The sequence below is a fragment of the Phocoena phocoena genome, chromosome 9 (genome assembly GCF_963924675.1).
Source record: "Phocoena phocoena chromosome 9, mPhoPho1.1, whole genome shotgun sequence".
Lineage (NCBI taxonomy): Eukaryota > Metazoa > Chordata > Mammalia > Artiodactyla > Phocoenidae > Phocoena > Phocoena phocoena.
In genome coordinates, this window is record NC_089227.1 from 61,949,670 (window position 1) to 61,975,117 (window position 25,448).

Genomic DNA, 25,448 nt, shown 5'->3' on the forward strand with positions numbered 1-25,448 from the left:
CAGTTTTTCCCTCCCAACTTTGGGCCGAAGCCCAGTCCCGAGGAGTTCACGGTTTCTCCCTTGGGGACGGGTCCCCTTTGAACTCGCCAGCCAAAGAAGGCCCGCCTCTTCCCCGGGCGGGCCAGCCCACCGGACCCTGCGGGCCCAGGCGTCTCAGGGCGCAGCAGGCGGGTCCTGGCGCTCGGCCGCGGCTCCTCCCCTCCCTCGGATGTGGCCTGGGGGCGGGGGGCGGGAGAGAGGGGGTGGTTGCTGCTGCCCGGGGAGGGCTGGGAGTCTTTTCCACGTTTGCAAACGCCGCCGCACGCCCAGGCCCGACTCGCGCCGCCCGAGCTCAGCGCGCCTCTCCAGCTCCGCGCCGCGACCCCCTTTCCTCGCTGCCCGCGATGGCGATCAGGGCCCGGGGTTGGCGGCCCCCGCCGCCGCCGCTCCTCCTGCTGCTGCTCTGGGTGACCGGGCAGGCGGCGCCCGTGGCGGGCCTGGGGCTGGGCTCCGACACGGAGCTGCAGATCGAGCGGCGCTTCGTGCCCGACGAGTGTCCCCGCACCGTGCGCAGCGGCGACTTCGTGCGCTACCACTACGTGGGAATGTTCCCAGACGGCCAGAAGTTCGACTCCAGGTACCTTGCACGACGTGCCGGCCCGACCTCCGAGGCTGCAGCGCCCGCTCTCCCAGCTTCCCTGTCTCCGGACAGGCCTTTCCCTCCCGACGGACCTCCCCCAGCTCCGCCCCGCGCTCCTCCTTCTCCCTCTTCCCACCCCAAAGCTTCCCAGACCCTTCATCCCTTCAGCCTGGAGTGCTGGGGGCTGGGAGCTGGGGGTGGGGGTGGGGGTGGGGTGCCGCGAGTTTCCCGGCCCCTTTGCTTCCCTGGTCAGCGGGAATCTTGATAGGACCTGCGCAGCAGCTGGGTCGGGACAGATCACGCCCTCCCTCTCCACCCTGCGCATGAACACAGGCGAAATGGGTGTAAAGTCGTCAGCCCGCGAGCAGACACCAAGAGCAAATGTGTTACTGTTCCTTCGGGCAAGGCCCTTGAGTGTCTAGTCAGACATGCCTCTCGAAGGTGATAAAGATGATATTGACGAAGGTGATGATAGCAGCCGCTAACATATATGAAGCTATTACAGTGTGCCAGGGTAGTTCTAAGTGCCTTCCATATAACGAACTCATTTAATTCTTAATTCTCTGAGGTAGGAACTATCATTACCCTCATTTTGCCAGTGAGGGAACTTAAGGCCATTGAGGCTAAGAAGCTTGTTTAAAGCGGAATCATTTTGAAACCCAGACAATCCAAGTCCAGGATTGTGCCTGTTAACTACTGCCCTTCCTTTACCGCCTTACCAAAAACTCCCTGGGCAAGAGGTAATCCAGAGCAAGTCACTCAGCTTTGATACGGGGCCGTGCACCGTGTCCACAATTTCAGCCCTAAACTCTGCCCCAAGATCACAACACCTCTCCCAACTTCTCTTCAGTTTAGCTTTAGGGTTGACAAGGCCTCTTCGCCTCCAGCTCCAGGCTGCTCTCCTTCCCAAGACTTTGTTATAATCCTAGGTCTGTGCCCTATAATCTCTTAAGTGAATCATCAGACTAAGTAAAGAGAAATGTTTGTTGAGCATCTGTTTTGTGTTTGAGGCTGGGCTAGGCTTATTCCTGAAGTTATCTTTTAAAAAGTACTCTTAGCCTCTCTTGCCTTTTTTGAAATTCCAGACAAGGAGCCAATATAAAAAATCTGGTTAGTATGCCACATGGCACATAGCAAGTGCTGAGAAATAGTCATTCTCACTATTGTTTCAGTTGCTTCTTTTTTTAAAAAAAAGAACAGCTTTATTGAGATATAATTCACATTCCATACAATTCACCCATTTAAAGCATACAATTCATTATTTTTTAGTATATTCACAGAGTTGTGCAATCATCACAAGTCTCTAATTCCAGAACATTTTCATTGTTCCAAAAAAGAAATGCTGGATCCATTAACAGTCAGTCACTTCCCCTCCAGCTCTAAGTAACCACTAATCTACTTTCTGTCTCTTTATGGAATCATGCAGTTTGCAGCCTTTATGTCTGGCTTCTTTCATGTAGCATAATGTTTTCAAGGTTCATCGTGTTGTAGCATGTATCAGTACTTCATTCCTTTCTATGGCTGTATAATATTCCATACCGTACTTTGTTTATTCATTAGTTGGTGGACATTTGAGTTGTTTACACTTTTTGGTTATCATGAATAATGATGTTATGAACATTCATGTACAGGGTTTTCTGTGGATGTGTGTTTTCACTTCATTTTTTAAAAAATTATTTATTTATTTATTTTTGGCTGCATTGGGTCTTCATTGCTGTGCACAGGCTTTCTCTAGTTGCGGCAAGTGGGGGCTACTCTTTGTTGTGGTGCGCAGGCTTCTCATTGTGGTGGCTTCTCTTGTTGCGGAGCACGGGCTCTAGGCGCGTGGGCTTCAGTAGTTGTGGCATGTGGGCTCAGTAGTTGTGGCTCACGGGCTCTAGAGTGCAGACTCAGTAGTTGTGGCACATGGGCTTAGTTGCTCCGTGGCATGTGGGATCTTTTCGGACCAGGGATTGAACTCATGTCCCCTGCACTGGCAGGCAGATTCCCAACCAGTGCGCCACCAGGGAAGTCACGTCCTTGCGGTTTTGATTCATGTTTCCCTAATGGCTAAAGATGCTGAACATCTTTTCATGAGTTTATTGGCCATTTGTGTATCTTTTTAAATTTGCTTCATTAATTAGAAAATAGGTAAGAATTTCGTCCTTGTGCTGATGTTAATAATTCCCATTGGAACAAATTGTCTAATACTTTCTACCCTCTAGGATGGCAGCCACTGTGAGGCAGTGTGGGACAGTGGGAAGAAAACAGAGGAGCTACCATCCATTCAGCAAATGTGTATGCAGTGTCTGCCCCTGAAGATGGTATCCCCTCCCTGTCCTTTTGCTTATAGTCCAGACAATTATATAGTGCGATAAGTACAGAAAGAATAAGAGCACACACTTCTGTCTCTCACATAGAGTTCACACATAGTTCTTACCATGTGCCTTTACATACAGGAACTGAAATGAATTCTTTTAACCTCACAGTACAGTGAGGGAGGTATCTCATTACGAACGAAGAAACTGAGGCTCAGAGAGTTCAAGTAATTTACCCAAGGTGGAGTAAACTAATAAGTAAACTACTTAACTACTAAGTGGTGGAGTGGGGCTTTGAATCTAGGCAGTTTAGTGCCAGAGTCTAAAGTTTATGATCTGTAGTCCACCACGTATATGATCGAAGAACGGCAAGGAGCTTTGGAAGCACCCAAAAGGCTTAAATATATGGGGTGTGTGTGTGTGTGTGTGTGTGTGTGTGTGTAGGGGTTGGGGGCTGGGGGAGGGGTGGTCAAGATGGAGCTCTGGGATAGCAGGAATAAAGCCTGAGGAAGATTAAAATTTACCAGGAGGAGCTGAGAGGTGAGCGCTGGGGAGTAGGGGTCGGAAGAAAAGGGTGTGACTGGTAGAGAGAAGAGCATATGCGAGGCCTGGAAGTGAGGGCGTGTGAAAGCTGTTCAAAATAGCTTGAGCTTGGGTTTCCCTGGTGGCGCAGTGGTTGAGAGTCTGCCTGGCGATGCAGGGGACACGGGTTCCTGCCTTGGTCCGGGAAAATCCCACATGCCGCGGAGCGGCTGCGCCCGTGAGCCATGGCCGCTGAGCCTGCGCGTCTAGAGCCTGTGCTCTGCAACGGGAGAGGCCACAACAGTGAGAGGCCCGCGTACCTCACACACACACAAAAAAAGCCTGAGCTTGGAGTGGGAGTAGAGGAGTGATAGAGGGGGTTAAAAGAGGAGGTGAAGGGAGGCCAGAGAGAAAGACAGGGCCAGCTTTTTTTATTCTTTTTTTTTTGCGGTACGCGGGCCTCTCACTGTTGCGGCCTCTCGGGAGCACAGGCCCCGGACGCGCAGGCTCAGCGGCCATGGCTCACGGGCCTAGCCTCTCCGTGGCATGTGGGATCCTCCCGGACCGGGGCACGTACCCGCCTCCCCTGCATCGGCAGGCGGACTCCCAACCACTGCGCCACCAGAGAAGCCCAGGGCCAGCTTTTGAGAGCTCTCCTCTGCCTGTCTATGGAGTTTGGTCTTTTCGAGGGACAATGGGAAGCCATTGAAGAGTTAATCAGGGGCGTGAGGGATCAGATTTGCATTTTACAAAGGTCCCTTTGGCTGCAGTGTGGACAGTGGAATGGTGGGAGCAGGGTACACAGTAGGTGATTCTTTAAAATGAGTTTCCTTCTAGGGCCTCTATTCCTTTGGGAATGTATGAAGTATTAGGGTGTTACTTTGCTATTCCTGCACAAAGAGCTTAGGGAAGGAGAAATCTGCATGCTTTGGGCTTTGGCTGTTGATCCGGAGGTTTTGCCCAGAAGAAAATGATAGCTGTCGCTCTGACCATGGTCATAAACCACAAAGGGCCTTTCTTTCCACAGAGCATTCTTCCTGCATCTGTGCCTGGCGCTTGGGGGCAGTTGGTATCTTTTCAGCTTATGGGCATTTGCAGTTGCCAGGAGGCCCAGCCCTTCAGCCCTTGGTCACTGGCTTGGACGTGGTTTCATTTTATTTCGGAGCCTCCGTGGACTTGTTAATGTGCTCTGTGGCTGCTGCTACAGATCTAAGGAGAAGACAGCAGCTTCCCGCCTGCAGGTTTCTGTGGGGGGCTCCTGCTCTCACCCTCTAGTCCTTGGAAACTCCTTGTCCACCACTCTTGATTCGGCTTTTGAGGAGTTCCATAGCGTTCCTAGTAGTAAGGGACTGAAGTTTAACATGTTCCTGTTATCTTTAGCAGGCAAAACCAGCATCTTGGTCAGTTCATTCACAGTCTCAGGCCTGTCTGCAGGCCTTTAAGGTCTATACATTCAATAAATATTACTGCGTGACCACTACATGCCCTGTTGGGTATATAGAGTTGTAAATGCTCAGACCCAGTGGTGTTCAAACTGTACATGCATCAGAATCACCTGAAGCTTATTATACACAGTTCCTGATTAGGTAGGCCTGGGATGGGGCCTGAGCATTTGTATATCTAACAAGTTCCCAGGTGATGCTGATGCTGTGGTCTAGGACCGCATTTTGAGAACCATTGCTCTAAAAGAATCATAGACTCCTAACAGAGGTCAACTTCATTTTACATATTCATTCATTCATTCAACAAGTATTTATTGAAAACCTACTATTCTAGTTGTTGGGATGTAGCAGAGATAAAACAGACAAAAATCCCTGCCCTCAGGTAAAACTATTTTGTATGATACTCTGATGGTGGGTACATGTTATTTTATCTTTGTCCAAACCCATAGAATGTACATCACCAAGAGTGAACCCTGTTGGGGGACTTCCCTGCGGTCCAGTGGTTAAGACTCCACGCTTCCAATGCAGGGGGCGCGGGTTTGATTCCCGGTTGGGGAACTAAGGTCCCACGTGCCGTGTGGCCAAAATAAATAAATAAACTTAAAAAAAAAAACTTTAAAAATAAACTTAAAAAAAAAAAAGAGTGAACCCTGATGTAAACTATGGACTTTTGGTGATAATGACGTGTCAGTGTAGATTCATTGATCCTAACAAATGTACCCCTCTGGTGATGCACTCTGCTGATAATGGAGGAGGCTGTGTGTGTGTGTGTGTGTGTGTGTGTGGGTGGGTGGGTGTGTGTGTGTGTGTGTGGGTGGGTGGCGTTAGGGGGTGTATGGGAAATCTCTGTATCTTCTGTTCCATTTTTTTGTGAACTCAAAACTGCTCTAAAAAAACCAGTCTATTCAAAAAAATCCCTACCCTCAAGCCAGGGGATGGGGAGGGCCCAGAAACCCATTACAGCTGGCTTAAGAAGAAAGGAAGGGAATTTATTGGAAGGATCTCCAATTCCTCCTGAGGATCCAGAATCGTGAATAGAAGTGACTTTCTGGATCTCTCTGAGGGATTGCAGAGGGGCCGCATTTTCCCCTTCTCTGAAAGAGAGCTCCAGCAGGCTTTCCATGCCACATACATGACCTCTTGGGTCCAGTAACGCTGACTCACTGGAATCTGTCTCAATTCCACATTCCCAGGATCTCTCCCATTTGATTGGTCCCATTTGCGTCAGGTTCCCGCCCCCCCCCCCACCACGTGGGTGTTAAATCATGTGTTAAGTGAAAGGGCATTATGGCTCATCCCTTCTGCAGGACTGGATCTCAGAGAGCTGGTGGGCTGGGCGGTACCTCGGACAGTGTCAGGGTGGACTGGAAGGGTTAAGTGGCGGCAGAGAGACTCAGGTCATGACTTGCTCACTTAGGCAGGAAGCATTTAAATTGTTGATCTGCATGGTAAGACTTTCTACGGAAAAGCCATGTAAAGAAAGAGAAGCTTCCCAGTGCAGTTCTGCTAACTTTAGGAAAAGTTCTTCTTTTATTGGCAGGCCAACACGATGCCCCCTTTGAAGACTTAATGGCACTGCTTTTTTAAAAAAATATTTATTTACTGATTGATTTTTATTTATTTTTGGCTGCGTTTGATTTTCATTGCTGCGCGCAGGCTTTCTCAAGTTGCGGCGAGCGGGGCTTGGTTGCAGCACGCGCGCTTCTCATTTGTGGTGGCTTCTCTCATTGTGGAGCATGGGCTCTAGGCGCATGGGCTTCAGTCCTTGTGGCACGCGGGCTCAGTAGTTGTGGCTCATGGGCTCTAGATAGCGGGCTTCAGTAGTTGTGGCGCACAGGTTTAGTTGCTCTGCGTCATGGGACATCTTCCCAGACCAGGGATCGAACCCATGTCCCCTGCATTGGCAGGCGGATTCTTAACCGCTGCCTTAATGGCATTGCTTTTAATTTTCATTTGTGGGTCATTGCAAGTAACTATACATTCATATTGATTATTTAAGTTGGCTATATTTTGCTGGGCTGAGAACTTGTGTAAAATAAGAATTATTTATAGAGAGCTGACATTTTAACTTGTGCAGTTGCTTAAAAGCAAAAATCCACAATAGCAATGTAACGATTTTACTTTCCTTTGCAAAACTTTTCTTTTAATGATACTTTAATGCACCAAAGGCCATCCAAGCCAGCCGCTTGCATGTCAGGGTCTGACTCTCCGTGGAGGTGTGAATAGATGCGTTCTCCTTTCCTTCCTCTGCACTCCTACTTGCTCCTCTTTTCTCCCTCACCTTCTCTCTCTTCCTCTCATTTTTCCATTTGGGTAGCAGAGAGGCAGTCTGCCAGATCATTAATGGCTTGCCTTTCCCCCCTGCCAGGGCTCATTAGCTGCTGGTAGAGGTGGTTGTTTGAGGAAGATACTCTTGGGCAAAGGGTCTGGGAAGCCCAGAGTCACCTTTGGGAGCAAGAGGTGTGGGGAGGGAGGTGGGAGGCAGAAACATCAGACGTGGCCTCCCTCCCTTGAGTTGGGCCCAAGCTCAGCAGTGGAATTCAGCCTGGGGAGTGTGTTGAATCTCACCTGTGTCATCCCAGGGCTAGGCATCCAACTAGGAGGTGAGTTTCTACTTTTGTGCATTTCATGAATGTTCTAGTCTCATTCACCAAGGGCTTTGGCAAGGACCACAGTCCTCAAATCAAGCACGTCCCATGTAAGCCAGCCATCTGACCAACTCTGAGACACCAGAAGGTGGTTCCCATGCCCAATCAACTGGCTCTTTATTAACTTGCTTCCCTTCTGTTATGAATTCTCAAAATATGGCAGTCTCTTTAATGTTCAAAAGAAATTTATTCAGTCTAATGTACAGCAATGTGAATATAGTTAATAATACTGTATTGTATACTTGACATTTGCTAAGAATGTAATTCTTAAGTGTCCTTACTACAAAAAGAAAAAGAAAATGGTAACTATGTGAGGTGATGGATATGTTAATTAGCTTCATTGTGACAATTATTTCACGATGTATCAAAACATCAAGTTATACACCTTAAATATACGCACTTTTTATTTGTCCATTATATCTCAATAAAGGTGCAAGGGGGAGTAATGTATTCGGTTATTATTTGTCTAAACTGAATCTAAAATTGGCATTTAGAGCAAGCTGTCTTTTCCTTTCATAGTTGATCAGGACTTCAGCTCTGCTAACCATAGGGCCATTCTCTCTCCCCTTTGTAATGGCCATTTTAACTTCATTTCTGGCTCTGAGATCAGAAGAATCTCAGCAACAAGTAGTATACATGCATGTCAATTTTTGGCAAAATGTTTTAAAATTAATTTAATTTTTAAAACAATACAGATGCACAGAGTTTTAAAAGCAGTTAAATAATTCCATAAAGCTTAAAATTATAGTTACCAAGCTGCTAAGAGTGGGGAAGGGGCTCCGGGATGAGGTGTAGCTGTTCTGAATTTGGACTTTGATGCTCCAGGTTTCCTTCTACCCTGTGGCCTCCGCAGGCTCTAGGAGGCACGTGGCGTCCACCCTTGACCAGATCCCCTTTTGCATACAACTAGATTCTGTTTCTTCCCTACTAGGTCAGTTTCTGCCCCTCCGTTCCCTCTCCATCTTCCAAAATGTTGCCATCTCTTGACAGCAAGGGTCTCTGCTCTGGTTTTCTCAGTCCTTTTTTTATAAAGAGCTTAGGAGCTTGGCTAGGAATGGGCTTTGGGGGCTCTAGAGAAGTGAGTGTGTTCAGTTTGCCATATGTTCTTTTTAAAGTTCATCCTCACTGCAGGTTGAAACCTGCATTTAGAAGTAGAGCCACAGTATTTATGCTTTAAGAATGCAGCTACAGGGGTAGTTACCTATCCTGAGGAATAAGCGCAAGACAGTGTATGCTTGTTTGTAGCAGATGAATGAGTTGAATTTGAGTGAGTTGAATATGATGGGTGTTACGTGATGTCTCCTGTCGTAGTGGTCCTTGAGCTGATCAGCTGAAAGAGCATCGCTGGAGGGTGCTGCAGCCACCTCCCATACCCCCCTTGGGGCAGAGGAAGGTAGAAGTGTCAGGGGCAGCAATCAAAGGGTCTACAGCAGTGAATGAGCAGGGGAGAAAAAGTAAGCTGGTGGAGAGGAAAGGGGGTGTTGGATGTGCTGGATAATTTCCATTTGCCTTTCTAGGTCCACTCTACCCCTGTTCCACTTGCTTTTTGCTCTGGGAGGTTGACCTATATGGACTACCTGTGCATAGTACGGGTTATATCAGTGACCCTCTTGTAGTCTGGCTTGTGGCTGGGTTCAGCCATGGGGCCTCAGCAGGAGATCAGAGGGAGGGAGGAGAGTGTGGTGGAGATATTTATTCCTCTGGCTCCCTGCCTATAGAGTCATCACATGGGCTGTGTCCCTAGACCAAAGGTCCTAGCTTAGCTTCTGTCAGGTGCTCTGAGCTCCCTCTCTGTTCCTGGATCCTTCAGGTCTGGGTGTGACAACAGCACTCCCTTCTTGTCCCCAGAGGTACTGCATTGTCCCTTAATTGTTTCTCTGCACCCTGCACACAGCCCCTTTATTAAAGTGTCCTGGAGCTGCCTAGTTTGTGCCTATCATCTCTTTCCTGCAGGACCTCGATTGGGACATCTGCAAATCAGCCCAATACTGGGACAGGCTGAATAAGGGCTAATTCCAGCACTTGCAGAAATAATTTTCATGACCAGCTCCTGGCTGGACCCTGTGTATGAATTTGTTCCAGTAGTACTGATCAGCACAGACTTGCTGAGAACAACTTTATTTTTCCAGATGGTCAGAGTTTTCAGCTGTAGACAAAACTGGCCTTGCTTGTTAGTTTCTCATGTATGTAAATTATACATTTTCTTTCGGAAAGGTGTTTTTTGTTTCTAGCATGTTGCTTAGGCAGTCATCAAATGCATAAATTAATGCTGTGAGGCCATACCAGTTTTTATACATCATCTAGGGAGGCCCTGTGCATGGAGGATAAGAGTCAGATAGTCCTGGGTTCTAGCTTTTTTTCCCATTTGGCTAACTTTGTGAGCTTGGGAAATTTTTTCACCTCCCAGGAGCCTGAGTATCAGCACTTACTTTCAGGTGTTGTATGAGGATTAAATGAGATAGCGTATAGAAAAGCTTAGGTTACCCCTGTGCCTGACACATAATAAACGCTCTCTGAATAGTAGTTATTATTAAAAACTCTCGTTAAATTTGGGTTCTGTGGATGAAAAATATAAAGTTCCGTGCCTGGGAAGTCTTCGAAGCCTGAATTCTGGTCCATAAATCCTCCAGTTTGATGATGGTTCAGGGTATGGCAGAGCCCCAGCCAAGTGAAACTGAAGAGCTGGCATTCCCCAGGGTGGGTTTCGGTCCCCCGGAGACAGAGGGTGGAGGCGTAGAGCCAACTTCGGCACAAAGCTGATTATGTGCTTTTGTTCTCTGGCTTGTCAGCCAGAACTTGGACATTTGCTTTCTGTTCACTGACCTTGGAGAAAGGAAGGCTGTGAAATGGACTCTAAAACTAGGAGGAGAAAGGGAAGGAGAGGGCAGGTCTGAGGAAGATGACCTGACACGTGGTGAGGTGGACTGTGCTGCTCTCCCAAGCTGTTCATTAAGGAAAATGAGGAAAATGTAGAAGTAATTTACCAAGTGAAGGGCAGGTAGATTCCAACAGCCCTTAACATTTTATTACATAAGTACAGTCGTCTCTTGGTATCCATGGGGGATTGGTTCCAGAACCCCTTTGGATACCAAAATCTTCAGATACTCAAGTCCCTTATATAAAACGGTGTAGTATTTGCATATAACCAAGGCACATCCTCCTGTATACTTTAAATCATCACTAGATTACTTCTGATACCTAATACAATGTAAATGCTATGTAAATAGTTGCCGGTGTTCAGCAAATTCAGGTTTTTGCTTTTTGGAACTATCTGAAATTTGAAAAAATATTTTCAATTTCCAGTTGGTCGAATCCATGAAGTGAAACCTGTGAACATGTATTCCATGATCATTTTGAAATTAAGAGAGAATTAAAGAGAAGACAAATCGTCACCTGAAATCTCCTACCCATAGATTACTATTGGTAATATTTTCACGTGTCACCTTGTGGATTTTTCACATGCATCTATATATGTAAATTCAAAATGAGATTATTTTATATGTGGCACTGTAACCTACACTTTTCTCTTCACGTGTATGTCTTTCTAGTGCCAATGAATAGAAATGTTAAAATTTTTTTTATTGAGGTATAATTGACATATAGTATTATATTAGTTTTAGGTGTACAACATAATGATTTGATATTTGTATATATTGCAAAATGATCACCACAATAAGTGTAGTTAACATCCATCACCATGCATAGTTACAAAAATTTTTTTTCTTGTGGTGGTAACTTTTTTTTTTTTTTGGCTTTGTTGGGTCTTCACTGCTGCGTGTGGGCTTTCTCTAGTTGTGGCGAGTGGGGGCTACTCTTCCTTGCGGTTCGTGGGCTTCTCATTGTGGTGGCTTCTCTTGCTGTGGAGGACAGGCTCTAGGCATGTGGGCTTCAGTAGTTGTGGCTCACGGGCTCTAAAGCGCGGGCTCAGTAGTTGTGGCGCATGGGCTTAGTTGCTCCGCAGCATTGGGATCTTCCCTAGCCAGGTCTCGAACCCGTATCCCCTGCATTGGCAGGTGGATTCTTTTTTCTTTAACATCTTTATTGGAGTATAATTGCTTTACAGTGGTGTGTTAGTTTCTGCTTTATAACAAAGTGAATCAGCTATACATATACATATATCCCCATATCTCTTCCGTCTTGTGTCTCCTTCCCTCCCATCCTCCTTAGGTGGTCACAAAGCACCAAGTTGATCTCCCTGTGCTATGTGGCTGCTTCCCACTAGCTATCTATTTTACATTTGGTAGTGTATATATGTCCATGCCACTCTCTCACTTCGTCCCAGCTTACCCTTCCCCCTCCCTGTGTCCTCAAGTCCATTCTCTATGTCTGCGTGTTTATTCCTGTCCTGCCCCTAGGTTCTTCAGAACCTTATTTTATTATTATTGTATTCCATATATGTGTGTTAGCATACAGTATTTGTTTTTCTCTTTCTGACTTACTTCGCTCTGTATGACAGATCTAGGTCCATCCACCTCACTACAAATAACTCAATTTCATTTCTTCTTATGGCTGAGTAATATTCCATTGTATATATGTGCCACATCTTTTTTATCCATTCATCTGTCGATGGACACTTAGGTTGCTTCCATGTCCTGGCTATTGTAAACAGAGCTGCAATGAACATTGTGGTACACGACTCTTTGAATTATGGTTTTCCCAGGGTATATGCCCAGTAGTGGGATTGCTGGGTCATATGGTAGTTCTATTTTTAGTTGTTTTTTTTTTTTTTGTGGTACACGGGCCTCTCACTATTGTGGCCTCTCCCGTTGCGGAGCACAGGCTCCGGATGCGCAGGCTCAGCGGCCATGGCTCACGGGCCTAGCTGCTCCGTGGCATGTTGGATCTTCCTGGACTGGGGCACGAACCCGTGTCCCCTGCATCGGCAGGCGGACTCTCAACCACTGCGCCACCAGGGAAGCCCTAATTTATTTATTTTTATCTTTGGCTGTGTTGGGTCTTCGTTGCTGTGCGCAAGCTTTCTCTAGTTGCAGCGAGCGGGGCCTACTCTTCCTTGTGGTGTGCAGGCTTCTCATTGCAGTGGCTTCTCTTGTTGCAGAGCACGGGCTCTAGGCGCACGGGCTTCAGTAGTTGTGGCACTTGGGCTCAGTAGTTGTGGCTCGTGGGCTCTAGAGCGCAGGCTCAGTAGTTGTGGTGCACGGGCTTAGTTTCTCCGCAGCATGTGGGGTCTTCCAGGACCAGGGCTTGAACCTGTGTCCCCTGCACAGGCAGGCAGATTCTTAACCACTGTGCCACCAGGGGAGCCCTGCAACACAATATTATTAACTATAGTCACCATTAACTATATTCACTGTACAGTATTATTAACTATAGTCACGTATAGTAATGCTATACGTTACATCCCTATAGCAGAAATCTGTTATTTTTAAATGGCCATAGAGCATTTTATTATATGTCCTTGCCTTATATGCAATCAGTGCCATACTCTTGAACTTGTAAGTTATTTCCAGTGTTTAGTTATTATAAACCAAGCTCTGTAGTCATTTTCTTAAACACAGTGTCTAAAACTCTGTAGGTGTGTCTGCCAGTATGTAAGGTACTTGTAGGCAGAGTCCATGCCTTGGACTTTTTTATATCCCCCAAAGCCCCTAGCATAGTATCCTAATTGGCACCCCCTTGCTGTTGCTAAGTTTGACATGGAAGAGGATGAGAGCTTGGATCATAGCCATGATTCCATTATTTATTTTCCTACTTAAGGCCATCACCAGTCAGCCTTTAAAACACATGTATTAGTGATTTCAAGACTACATCAGACTTTCTATCACCTGCAATAATTATGTATGGTAATATTGGCATAACCCTTAGGTTTTCAGAGTACTTTTCACATCGTTATATGGTACGGATTTTGTGATGGCTATTATCATCACTCACATTTTGCAGTGGAGGAAACTGAGATTAAGAGAGTTTAAGTGCACTTCCTGCTACACCACGCTGCCTCTTTGTTTAACTTATTGACTTAAAAGAAAAAAAAAGAAAATTAGTGTTAATTTGCACATGAGTGTCTGTGATATTGCTGTTAGTACCAATCGCATGGAAATGGAGTAAACGTTGTTTTTTTTTTAATGGAAGAATTGGTAGATATTTCACAACAAACAACATATATTTTTCTCTAGAGAGAGTTATGCTGATGCTTATCTGACTAGATTTGCTGGCAATATTCAAGGTAATTAAAAAATTCCAACCCTGCAAGTACTGTCCAATGAAGATATTTCCTGCATCAGTAACTCCTCTGTGGGCTTTTTTTTTTTTTTTTTGCTGTACGCAGGCCTTTCACTGTTGTGGCCTCTCCCGTTGCAGAGCACAGGCTCCGGACGCGCAAGCCCAGCGGCCATGGCTCACGGGCCCAACCGCTCCGCGGCATGTGGGATCTTCCCGGACTGGGGCACGAACCCGTGTCCCCTGCACCAGCAGGCGGACTCTCAACCACTGCGCCACCAGGGAAGCCCTCTCTGTGGGCTTTTTACTTTGCAGTGACCTCACTCTGTCCATGGGTACATTTTTACAGGTTAGTTTCATTAAGGGAAGGATTATTCATACTTTTCCTTCTCTCTCCCTACCTTTTGGGTCCTCAGCTATGACAGAGACTCCACTTTCAACGTGTTTGTGGGAAAAGGACAACTGATTGCAGGAATGGACCAAGCTCTGGTCGGGATGTGTGTAAATGAGAGGCGTTTTGTGAAGATCCCCTCAAAGCTGGCCTACGGAAGTGAAGGAGTTTGTAAGTGTTTGTTCTGTGCTTGTAAACACATCTGCCGAAACCACCAGAGCATTTGCAGGCTCTTCAGTCAGGCAGACTAGAGTCTTCGGAAGCTTTGGGTAGGGGAAAATGAGAAGCTGTGAGCACACACACACAGCTAAAATCTCATCTTAAAAGTTTATTTATTCTAGATATGAAAGAAGTGTTATTAACACAGGTGTACTGAATGTTATCCTTGCTGAGAGGAAATTTTTGTGTTTTTTTCTCTTTAAATTTCATTTGGAGGGAGTTCCCTGGTAGCCTAGTGGTTAGGATCCTGGGCTTTCAATTCCATGGCCTGGGTTCAATCCCTGGTCAGGGGACTGAGATCCCGCAAGCCACAGGGTGCGGCAAAAAAATTTGTTTTTCATTTGGAAAGAAGGAGGGAACGTGGCTCATTTTGGAATTGTATGTGACCTCTCGAGCCCTTTTGGCTTCCATTCACCTTGGCAGCGTCCTAGGTGTTTATTTGTCTGGCCCAAAAGGCAGCAGCTTCTCAGTGTGAACTCTCTTTATTTTCTAGCTGGTGTGATTCCCCCAGATTCAGTTCTTCATTTTGATGTACTTCTGATGGATATTTGGAATTCGGAAGATCAGGTTCAGATTCACACTTACTTCAAGCCCGCCAGTTGCCCTCGGACCATCCAGGTGTCTGATTTTGTTAGGTACCACTACAATGGAACGTTCTTAGATGGGACACTGTTTGATTCGAGGTAAGTCCCGCCATTCATGGTAGTATCATTGAAATGCCCCTTAGTTCTTTCTCTCTCATCTGCTTTTTTATGCCCATGGAGAAATCAGAAAAGGGATTCATTCCCAACTGCTCTGTGATTGGGAACAAAGATGTATACATGCTTTTTCTCCAGGGATGGGTATGAGTTCATTGGTAGCTGAGTTTTGGGTAACAAAAACGTTTTGAAGGATGAATTGGAAATGCCCTCATGGTATGGAACTTTTCCCCTTTCTCATTGGTTTTCAGTCACAATCGCATGAAAACATATGACACATATGTGGGAATTGGTTGGCTGATTCCTGGAATGGACAAAGGGCTGCTGGGGATGTGTGTGGGAGAAAAGCGCATCATCACCATACCTCCTTTTCTGGCCTATGGAGAAGATGGAGATGGTAAGTCCTTCTCATTCTTTGAGCCACTCTCATCTGTCTTTATTTCTTTTGCAGTGGTTAATTTAACTTACCGTGTGAAACCCACCAGAGCTTTTGGTCTAGACTTGCAGTGTCCAATATGGTAGCCACTAGCTACATATAGCTATTTACATTTACATTAGGTTAAATAAAACTTTAAATACTGTACCTTTAAATAAAACTTTAAATACTGAACATGCCACAGTTCATGTACTTAAGAGCTGCTTGTTGCCAAGGGCTGCTATACTGGACAGGGCAGATACAGAGCATTTCCGTCACTGCAGAAAGTTCTATTTGGACGGTGCTAGTCTAGATCATTTGCTGTCTGATGAGTAAGTTGCAGAAATCTCCACCTATTAATGGTCATTGTTGTTCTTTTTTTTTCCACCTAGTACTATTTTATTTTATTTTATTTAAAAATTTTTTTATTTGAGTATAGTTACTTTACAATGTTGTGTTAGTTTCTACTGTACAGCAAAGTGAATCAGCTATGCGTATACATATATCCCCTGTTTTTTGGATTTCCTTCCCATTTAGGTCACCACAGAGTATTGAGTAGAGTTCCCTGTGCTATACAGTAGGTTCTCATTTGTTATCTATTTTATACATAGAATCAATAGTGTATATATGTCAATCCCAATCTCCCAATTCATTCCACCCTCATTGTTGTTCTTAGGTAAGGCATCTCGGGACTTCCCTGGTGGTCCAGTGGTTAAGACTCCATGCTTCCAGGGCAGGGGCATGGGTTCCATCTCTGGTCGGGGAACTAAGATCCCACAAGCCGTGTGGCCAAAAAAAAAAAAAAAAAAAGAAAGAAAGAAAAGAAAAGAAAGAGAAAAAAAAAAGAAAATGTGATGCTATTTAAGAAGTTTACTAACAGTGATACCTGACTTCTAATAACCCCCTAATATAAAGTTTTCCAAGCTATGTTTTCTGAGAGTTCTAGGTCTACAGAGCAGGAGGAGAGGAGCCTTCTCTCCTGTCGACCTCCACTTTTATTACTGGGAATCTGCAGACAGTTTCTTTAAAAACCTGCTAAAAGAAAAATAAAGCTTGAAAGTAACTGCCGCAAATATATCTTAATTCTCCCCTCCCCAAGATATGTTATTATTCTTATCACTACTCAAACTCTCTCATCCTTGGCTAATGGAAGTTCATTCTCCTTGTCTGCCAAATCCTTTTATCATCATCCACATGCATATGAGGTACGAAGTAAAGGTAGATGCCTAGCCCGATGTGACGAATGTTATTTATTTATTTTAAATAAATAATAAATAATTTAAATATTTTAAACACATAGTTTATTTAAAATAATAAATAATTTAAATATTTTAAATAAATAGTTTATATAAAATAGTTATTTTTAAATGTTTTATACTTTGACACTGTGCTCAGCTATCCAGGTATAAATTTAAACAGGTGAATTGTATAGTATGGGAATTATATCTCAATAAAGTTGTTATTAAAAAAAGCAAATATTCAGGTAGTACATAATAATGCTAGAAAAATTTACACCCTGTGGTTACCGTAAGGCTTTCTGTTTTCTATTAAATTAAAAGATACAGAAAAGTAAAAAAGATTCATATTCTATCACACACCCTCCCACACCCACACCTGCATTTCAGGGATTAACCACACCTGGCGATCCAGAGGCTGACTCAGCAGCCTGCTTTCAGCAGATTTCGCCATTCCTCTGAGGGGAAGGAGACAGAGGGGTGGGCTCTGCCAAAGAGCCAGTTGAAGGAGCACAGTCTTGGCATGCCCTGTTGTTCACTTGTCTAGGCCTTCTCCTTTGCATGACATAACAAATGGCAAGTAACAGTGTTGAGGTAAGTGGTTTGTCAGGTAACTAACTTCCTTCTATCCCAGAGTCCTGGATTTAGAGTTACTTATTGGTTGATGTTGATCTTTGCAGGAAGAGCTAGTGCCCAATAATCTCTTCATGTGGATTATCGTGTGGCACATATTCAATAAATCCTCACTGTTAGGAATATCCATGAGAAGCAATACCATCCTGAAGTGAAATAGAAATGATTGGAGGACTATTTATGTTTTGGATTGTGGGTGCCGTTTTTTTCCCTCTTATCTCAGCTTAATTTAGTTTTACTTATATCTTGTTTTGGATGCACTTAAAGGATTGAATTTTTGCCTCTTTAAAAATTGGGGAACTTCCCTGGTGGCACAGTGGTTAAGAATCTGCCCGCCAGTGCAGGGGACACGAGTTCGAGCCCTGGTCCAGGAAGATCCCACATACCACAGAGCAGCTAAGCCTGTGCGCCACAACTACTGAGCCTGCGCTCTAGAGCCTGCGAGCCACAACTACTGCGCCGGCGTGCCACGACTACTGAAGCCCACGTGCCTAGAGCCTGTGCTGTGCAACAAGAGAAGCCGCTGCAATGAGAAGCCCACACACTGCAATGAAGAGTAGCCCCCACTCACCGCAACTAGAGAAAGCCTGCACAGAGCAACGAAGACCCAAAGAGCCAAAAATAAAAAAAGTTGGTTGTGAGGGACTCTGGTAGAGCTCACACCAAGGAGTGCTTCCCAGAACTACTGCTGCCAGTGTCCTTGTCCCCACAGTAAGCCACAGCCACCCCCTGCCTCTGCAGGAGACCCTCCAACACAAACAGGGACTCAGATTGATCTCCGAGATGACCCCAGAACTTTAGCAAGACTGAATGATATGAAGGAAAAAACCTATATGTGTGGAAAAAGGACAGAAACTAGAAAAAGAGCCGTGTGGCAGACAGGGTCTTGGTGCTCCAGCCGGGTGTCAGGCCTGAGCCTCTGAGGTGGGAGAGCCTAGTTCAGGACACTGGATTACCAGAGACCTCCAGGCCCCCACGTAATATCAATCGGCAACAGCTCTCCCAGAGATCTACATCTCAACGCTAAGACCCAGCTCCACTCAACGACCAGCAACCTCCAGTGCTGGACACCCCATGCCAAACAACTAGAAAGACAGGAACACAGCCCCACCCATTAGCAGAGAGGCTGCCTAAAATCATAATAAGTTCACAGACACCCCAAAACACACCACCGGACATGGTCCTGCCCACCAGAAAGACAAGATCTAGCCTTATGCACCAGAACACAGGCACCAGGCCCCTCCATCAGGAAGCCTCACAACTCAGTGAACCAACCTCACCCACTGGGGACAGCCACCAAAAACAACAGGAACTACGAACCTGCAGCCTGCTAAAAGGAGACCCCAAACACAGTAAGTCAAGCAAAATGAGAAGACAGAGAAATACACTGCAGATGAAGGAGCAAAGTAAAACCCATTAGACCAAACAAATGAAGAGGAAATAGGCAGTCTACCTGAAAAAGAATTCAGAGTAATGATAGTAAAGATGATCCAAAACCTTGGAAATAGAATGGAGAAAATACAAGAAACATTTAACAAAGACCTAGAAGAACTAAAGAGCAAACAAACAATGATGAACAACACAATAAATGAAATTAAAAATTCTCTAGAGGGAATCAATAGCAGAATATCTGAGGCAGAAGAACAGATAAGTGACCTGGAAGATAAAATAGTAGAAATAACTACTGCAGAGCAGAATAGAGAAAAAATAATGAAGAGAATTGAGGACAGTCTCAGAGACCTCTGGGACAACATTAAGCGCACAAACACTTGAATTATAGGGGTCCTAGATGAAGAAGAGAAAAAGAAAGGGACTGAGAAAATATTTGAAGAGATTATAGTTGAAAACTTCCCTAACATGGAAAAGGAAATAGCCCATCAACTCCAGGAAGCTCAGAGAGTACCATACAGGATAAAAACAAGGAGAAACACACCAAGACACATATTAATCAAACTATCAAACATTAAATACAAAGAAAAAATATTAAAAGGAGCAAGGAAAAAGCAACAAATAACATACAAGGGAATCCCCATAAGGTTAACAGCTGATCTTGCAGCAGAAACTCTGCAAGCCAGAAGGGAGTGGCAGGACATATTTAAAGTGATGAAAGGGAAGAACCTACAACCAAGATTACTCTACCCAGCAAGGATCTCATTCAGATTCGACGGAGAAATTAAAACCTTTACAGACAAACAAAAGTTAAGAGTATTCATCACCACCAAACCAGCTTTACAAAACATGCTAAAGGAACTTCTCTAGGCAGGAAACACGAGAAGGAAAAGACCTACAAAAACAAACACAAAACAATTAATAAAATGGTAATGGGAACATACATATCAATAATTACCTTAAATGTAAATGGATTAAATGCTCCAACCAAAAGACACAGGCTGGCTGAATGGATACAAAAACAAGACCTGTATATATGCTGTCTACAAGAGACCCACTTCAGACCTAGGGACACATACAGACTGAAAGTGAGGGGATGGAAAAAGATATTCCATGCAAATGGAAATCAAAAGAAAGCTGGAGGAGCAATTCTCATATCAGATAAAATAGACTTTAAAATAAAGACTATTACAAGAGAAAGAGAAGGACACTACATAATGATCAAGGGATCAATCCAAGGAGAAGATATAACAATTGTAAATATTTATGCACCCAACATAGGAGCACCTTAATATATAAGGCAAATGCTAACAGCCATTAAAGGGGAAATTGACAGTAACACAATAATAGTAGGGCAGTTTAACACCCCACTTTCACCAATGGACAGATCATCCAAATGAAAATAAATAAGGAAACACAAGCTTTAAATGACCCATTAAACAAGATGGACTTAATTGATATTTATAGGACATTCCATCCAAAAACAACAGAATACACTTTCTTCTCAGTGCTCATGGAACATTCTCCAGTATAGAATATATCTTGGGTCATAAATCAAGCCTTGGTAAATTTAAGAAAATTGAAATTGTATCGAGTGTCTTTTCTGACCACAACACTATGAGACTAGATATCAGTTACAAGAAAAAAACTGTTAAAAAATACAAACACATGGAGGCTAAACAATACACTACTGAATAACCAAGAAATCACTGAAGAAATCAAAGAGGAAATCAAAAAACACGTAGAAACAAATGACAATGAAAACATGACAACCCAAACCTATGAGATGCAGCAAAAGCAGTTCTAAGAGGGAAGTTTATAGCAATACAATCCTACCGCAAGAAGCAAGAAACATCTCAAAAAAACAACCTAACCTTATACCTAAAGCAGTTAGAGAAAGAAGAACACAAAAAACACCCCAAAGTTAGCAGAAGGAAAAAAATCATAAAGATCAGATCAGAAATAAAGGAAAAAGAAGGAAGCGATAGCAAAGATCAATAAAGCTAGTTCTTTGAGAAGATAAACAAAATTGATAAACGATTAGCCAGACTTATCATAGAAAAAAGGGAGAAGACTCAAATCAACAGGATTAGAAATGAAAAAGGAGAAGTAGCAACTGACACTGCAGAAATACAAAGGATCATGAGAGATTACTACAAGCAACTCTATGCCAATAAAATGGACAACCTGGAAGAAATGGACAAATTCTTAGAAAAGCACAACCTTCTGAGACTGAACCAGGAAGAAATAGAAAATATAAACAGACCAGTCACAAGCACTGAAATTGAGACTCTGATTAAAAATCTTCCAACAAACAAAAGCCCAGGACCAGATGGCTTCATAGGCTTCACAGAGTTCTCAAACTCTTCCAAAATATAGCAGAGGGAGGAACACTCCCAAACTCATTTCACCATCACCCTGATACTGAAACCAGACAAAGATGTCACAAAAAAAGAAAACTACAGGCCAATATCACTGACGAACATAGATGCAAAAATTCTGAACAAAATACTAGCAAACAGAATCCAGCAGCTCATTAAAAGGGTCATACACCATGATCAAGTAGGGTTTATCCCAGGAATGCAAGGACTCTTCAATATATGCAAATCAATCAATGTGATACACCTTATTAACAAATTGAAGGATAAAAACCATATGATCATCTCAATAGATGCAGTAAAAGCTTTCCACAAAATTCAACACCCATTTATGATAAAAAACCCTCCAGAAAGTAGGCATAGAGGGAACTTATCTCAACATAATAAAAGCCATATATGAAGACCCATAGCCAGCATCGTTCTCAGTGGTGAAAAACTGAAATCATTTCCACTAAGATCAGGAACAAGACAAGGTTGCTCACTGTCACCACTATCATTCAACATAGTTTTGGAAGTTTTAGCCACAGAAAGCAGAGAAAAAAAAAGAAATAAAAGGAATCCAAATTGGAAAACAAGAAGTAAAGCTGTCACTGTTTGCAGATAACATGATACTATACATAGGGAATCCCAAAGATGCTACTACTAGAGCTAATCAATGAATTTGGTAAAGTAGCAGGATACAAAATTAATGCACAGAAATCTCTTGCATTCCTATACACTAATGATGAAAAATCTGAAAGAGAAATTAAGGAAACACTCCCATTTACCATTGCAACAAAAAGAATAAAATACCTAGGAATAAACCTACCTAAGGAGAAAAAAACCTGTATGCAGAAAAGTATAAGACACTGATGAAAGAAATTAAAGATGATACAAACAGATGGAGAGATATACCATGTTCTTGGATTGGAAGAATCGACATTGTGAAAATGACTATACTCCCCAAAGCTATCTACAGATTCAATGCAATCCTTATCAAACTACCAGTGGCGTTTTTCACAGAAGTAGAACAAAAATTTCACAATTTGTATGGAAACACAAAAGACCTCAAATAGCCAAAGCCACCTTGTGAAAGAAAAATGGAGCTGGAGGAATCAGGCTCCCAGACTTCAGACTGTACTACAAAGCTACAGTAATCAAGACAGGATGGTACTGGCACAAACACAGAAAAATAGATCAATGGAACAGGATAGAAAGCCCAGATATAAACCCACACACATATGGTCACCTTATTTTTGATAAAGGAGGCAAGAATATCCAATGGAGAAAAGACAGCCTCTTCAATAAGTGGTGCTGGGAAAACTGGACAGCTACATGTAAAAGAACGAAATTAGAACACTCCCTAACACTATACACAAAAATAAACTCAAAATGGATTAAAACATAAATGTAAGGCCAGACACTATAAAACTGTTAGAGGAAAAAATAGGCAGAACACTCTATGACATAAGTCACAGCAAGATCCTTTTTGATTCACCTCCTAGAGAAATGGAAATAAAAACAAAAATAAACAAATGAGACCTAATGAAACTTAAAAGCTTTTGCACTGCAAAAGAAACCATTAACAAAACGAAAAAACAACCCGCAGAATGGGAGAAAGTAGTTGCAAACGAAGCAACTGACAAAGGATTAATCTCCAAAATATACAAGCAGCTCATGGAGCTCAATATCAAAAAAACAAATAACGCAATCCAAAAATGGGCAGAAGACCTAAATAGACATTTCTCCAAAGAAGATATACAGATTGCCAACAAACACATGAAAGGATGCTCAACATTGCTAATCATTAGAGAAATGCAAATCAAAACTACAATGAGGCATCACCTCACACCAGTGAGAATGGCCATCATCAAAAAATCTACAAACAATAAATGCTGCAGAGAGTGTGGAGAAAAGGGAGCCCTGTTGCACTGTTGGTGGGAATGTAAATTGATACAGCCACTATGGAGAGCCAGTATGGAGGTTCCTTAAAACACTAAAAATAGAACTACCATACGACCCAGCAATCCCACTACTGGGCATATACCCTGAGAAAAGCATAATTCAACAAGAGTCATGTAGCACATTGTTCATTACAGCACTACTTACAATAGCCAGGAAATGGAACTAACCTAAGTGTCCATCGACAGATGAATGGATAAAGGATATGTGGAACATATATACAATGGAATATTACTCAGCCATAAAAAGAAACGAAATTGAGTTATTTGTAGTGAGGCGGATGGACCTAGAGTCTGTCCTACAGAGTGAAGTAAGTTAGAAAGAGAAAAACTAATATTGTATGCTTACACATATATACGGAATCTAAAACAAAAAAAGGTTCTGAAGAACCTAGGGGCAGGACAGGAATAAAGACTCAGATGTAGAGAATGGGCTTGAGGACTCATGGAGGGGGAAGGGTATGCTGGGACAAAGTGAGAGAGTGGCATGGACATATATACACTACCACATGTAAAATAGCTAGCTAGTGGGAAGCAGCTGCATAGCACAGGGAGATCAGCTTGGTGCTTTGTGACCACCTAGAGGGGTGGGATATGGAGGGTGGGAGGGAGATGCAAGAGGGAGGGGATATGGGGATATATGTATGCATATGGCTGATTCACTTTGTTATACAGCAGAAACTAGCACAACATTGTAAAGCAGTTATACTCCAATGAAGATGTTAAAAAAAAAAATTGGTTGTGAGTCCCCAGACATTGGGAACAGACTTGTGGGTGCCAACGGGGAAGTGGGGTGGTAGAGGGATGGATTGGGAGTTTGGGATTAGCAGATACAAACTATTGTATATGGAATGGAGGGACAACAGGGTTTTACAGTGTAGCACAGGGAACTATAGTCAATGTCCTGTAATAAACCATAATGGAAAAGAATATGAAAAATAATATATATACGTTTGTATATGGTGTTAGGTAGTGTTCTAATTTCATTCTTTTACATGTAGCTGTCCAGTTTTCCCAGCACCATGTATTGAAGAGCCTGTCTTTTCTCCATTGTATGTTCTTGCCTCCTTTGTCGTAAATTAGGTGACCATATATGTGTGGGTTTATCTCTGGGCATTCTATCCTGTACCATTGATCTGTATTTCTGTTTTTGTACCAGTACCATACTGTCTTGATTACTATAACTTTGTGGTATAGTTTGAGGTCGGGGAGCCTGATTACTCCAGCTCTGTTTTTTTTTCTCAAGATTGCTTTGGCTATTCAGGGTCTTTTGTGTTTCCATACGAGTTGTAAAATTTTTTGTTCTACTTCTGTGTAGAATGCCACTGGTAGTTTGATAGGGATTACTTTGAATCTGTAGATTGCTTTGGGTAGTATAGTCATTTTCACAATATTGATTCTTCCAATCCAAGAACATGGTATATTTCTCCATCTGTTTGTCATCTTTGATTTCTCAGAATGGGAGAAAATACTTGCAAATGAAACAACAGACAAAATATTAATCTCTGAAATATACAAACAGCTCATGGAGCTCAATATCAAAAAAACAAACAATCCAATTAAAAAATGGGCAGAAGACCTAAGTAGACGTTTCACGAAGGAGGGCATACAGATGGCCAAGGGGCACATGAAAGGATGCTCAACATCAATAATTATTAAAGAAATGCAAATCAAAACTACAATGAGGTATCACCTCACGCTGGTCAGAATGGCCATTATCAAAAAATCTAGAAACAATAAATGCTGGAAGGGGTGTGGTGAAAAGGGAACCCTCTTGCACTCTTGGTGGGAATGTAAATTGATACAACCACTATGGAAAACAGTATGGAGGTTCCTTAAAAAACTAAAATTAGAACTACCATACGACCCAGCAATCCCACTACTGGGCATATACCCTGAGAAAACCATAATTCAAAAAGACATGTACCACAATGTTCACTGAAGTACTATTTACAATAGCCAGGAAATGGTACCAACCTAAGTGTCCATCAACAGATGAATGGATAAAGAAGATGTGGCACATATATACAATGGAGTATTACTTAGCCATAAAAAGAAACAAAATTGAGTTCTTTGTAATGAGGTGGATGGACCTAGAGTCTGTCATACAGAGTGAAGTAAGTCAGAAAGAGAAAAATACCATATGCTAATGCATATATATGGAATCTGAAAAAAAAAAAGGTACTGATAAACCTAGTTGCAGGGCAGGAATAAAGACGTAGACATAGAGAATGGACATGGGGTGGGAGGGGGAAGCTGGGGTGAAGTGAGAGTCGCATCGACATATATACACTACCGAAGGTAAAATAGTTAGCTAGTGGGAAGCAGCCGCATAGCACAGGGAGATCAGCTTGGTGCTTTGAGATGACCTAGAGGGGTGGGATAGGAAGGGTGGGAGGGAGGTCGGGAGGAAGGGGATATGGGGATATATGTATTCATATGGCTGAT

The 25,448-nt window shown here is 43.3% G+C and overlaps 1 protein-coding gene across 2 annotated transcripts in view; it reads left to right on the plus strand.

Moving 5' to 3' along the window:
• Positions 1–264: 264 nt before the first annotated feature.
• FKBP9 (FKBP prolyl isomerase 9) overlaps positions 265–25,448 on the plus strand; it is a 49,609-nt gene continuing 24,425 nt past the window's right edge. The window contains exons 1-4 of one of the 2 annotated variants that reach the window (XM_065883915.1): positions 265–616; positions 14,119–14,264; positions 14,806–14,995; positions 15,262–15,407. In XM_065883915.1, coding sequence (XP_065739987.1) covers positions 384–616; positions 14,119–14,264; positions 14,806–14,995; positions 15,262–15,407 — 715 coding nt within the window. In that variant the 5' untranslated portion in view covers positions 265–383. Of the gene's footprint in view, positions 617–5,870; positions 5,921–14,118; positions 14,265–14,805; positions 14,996–15,261; positions 15,408–25,448 lie in introns of those variants that run through there. The other variant, XM_065883916.1, reaches the window with a different exon arrangement.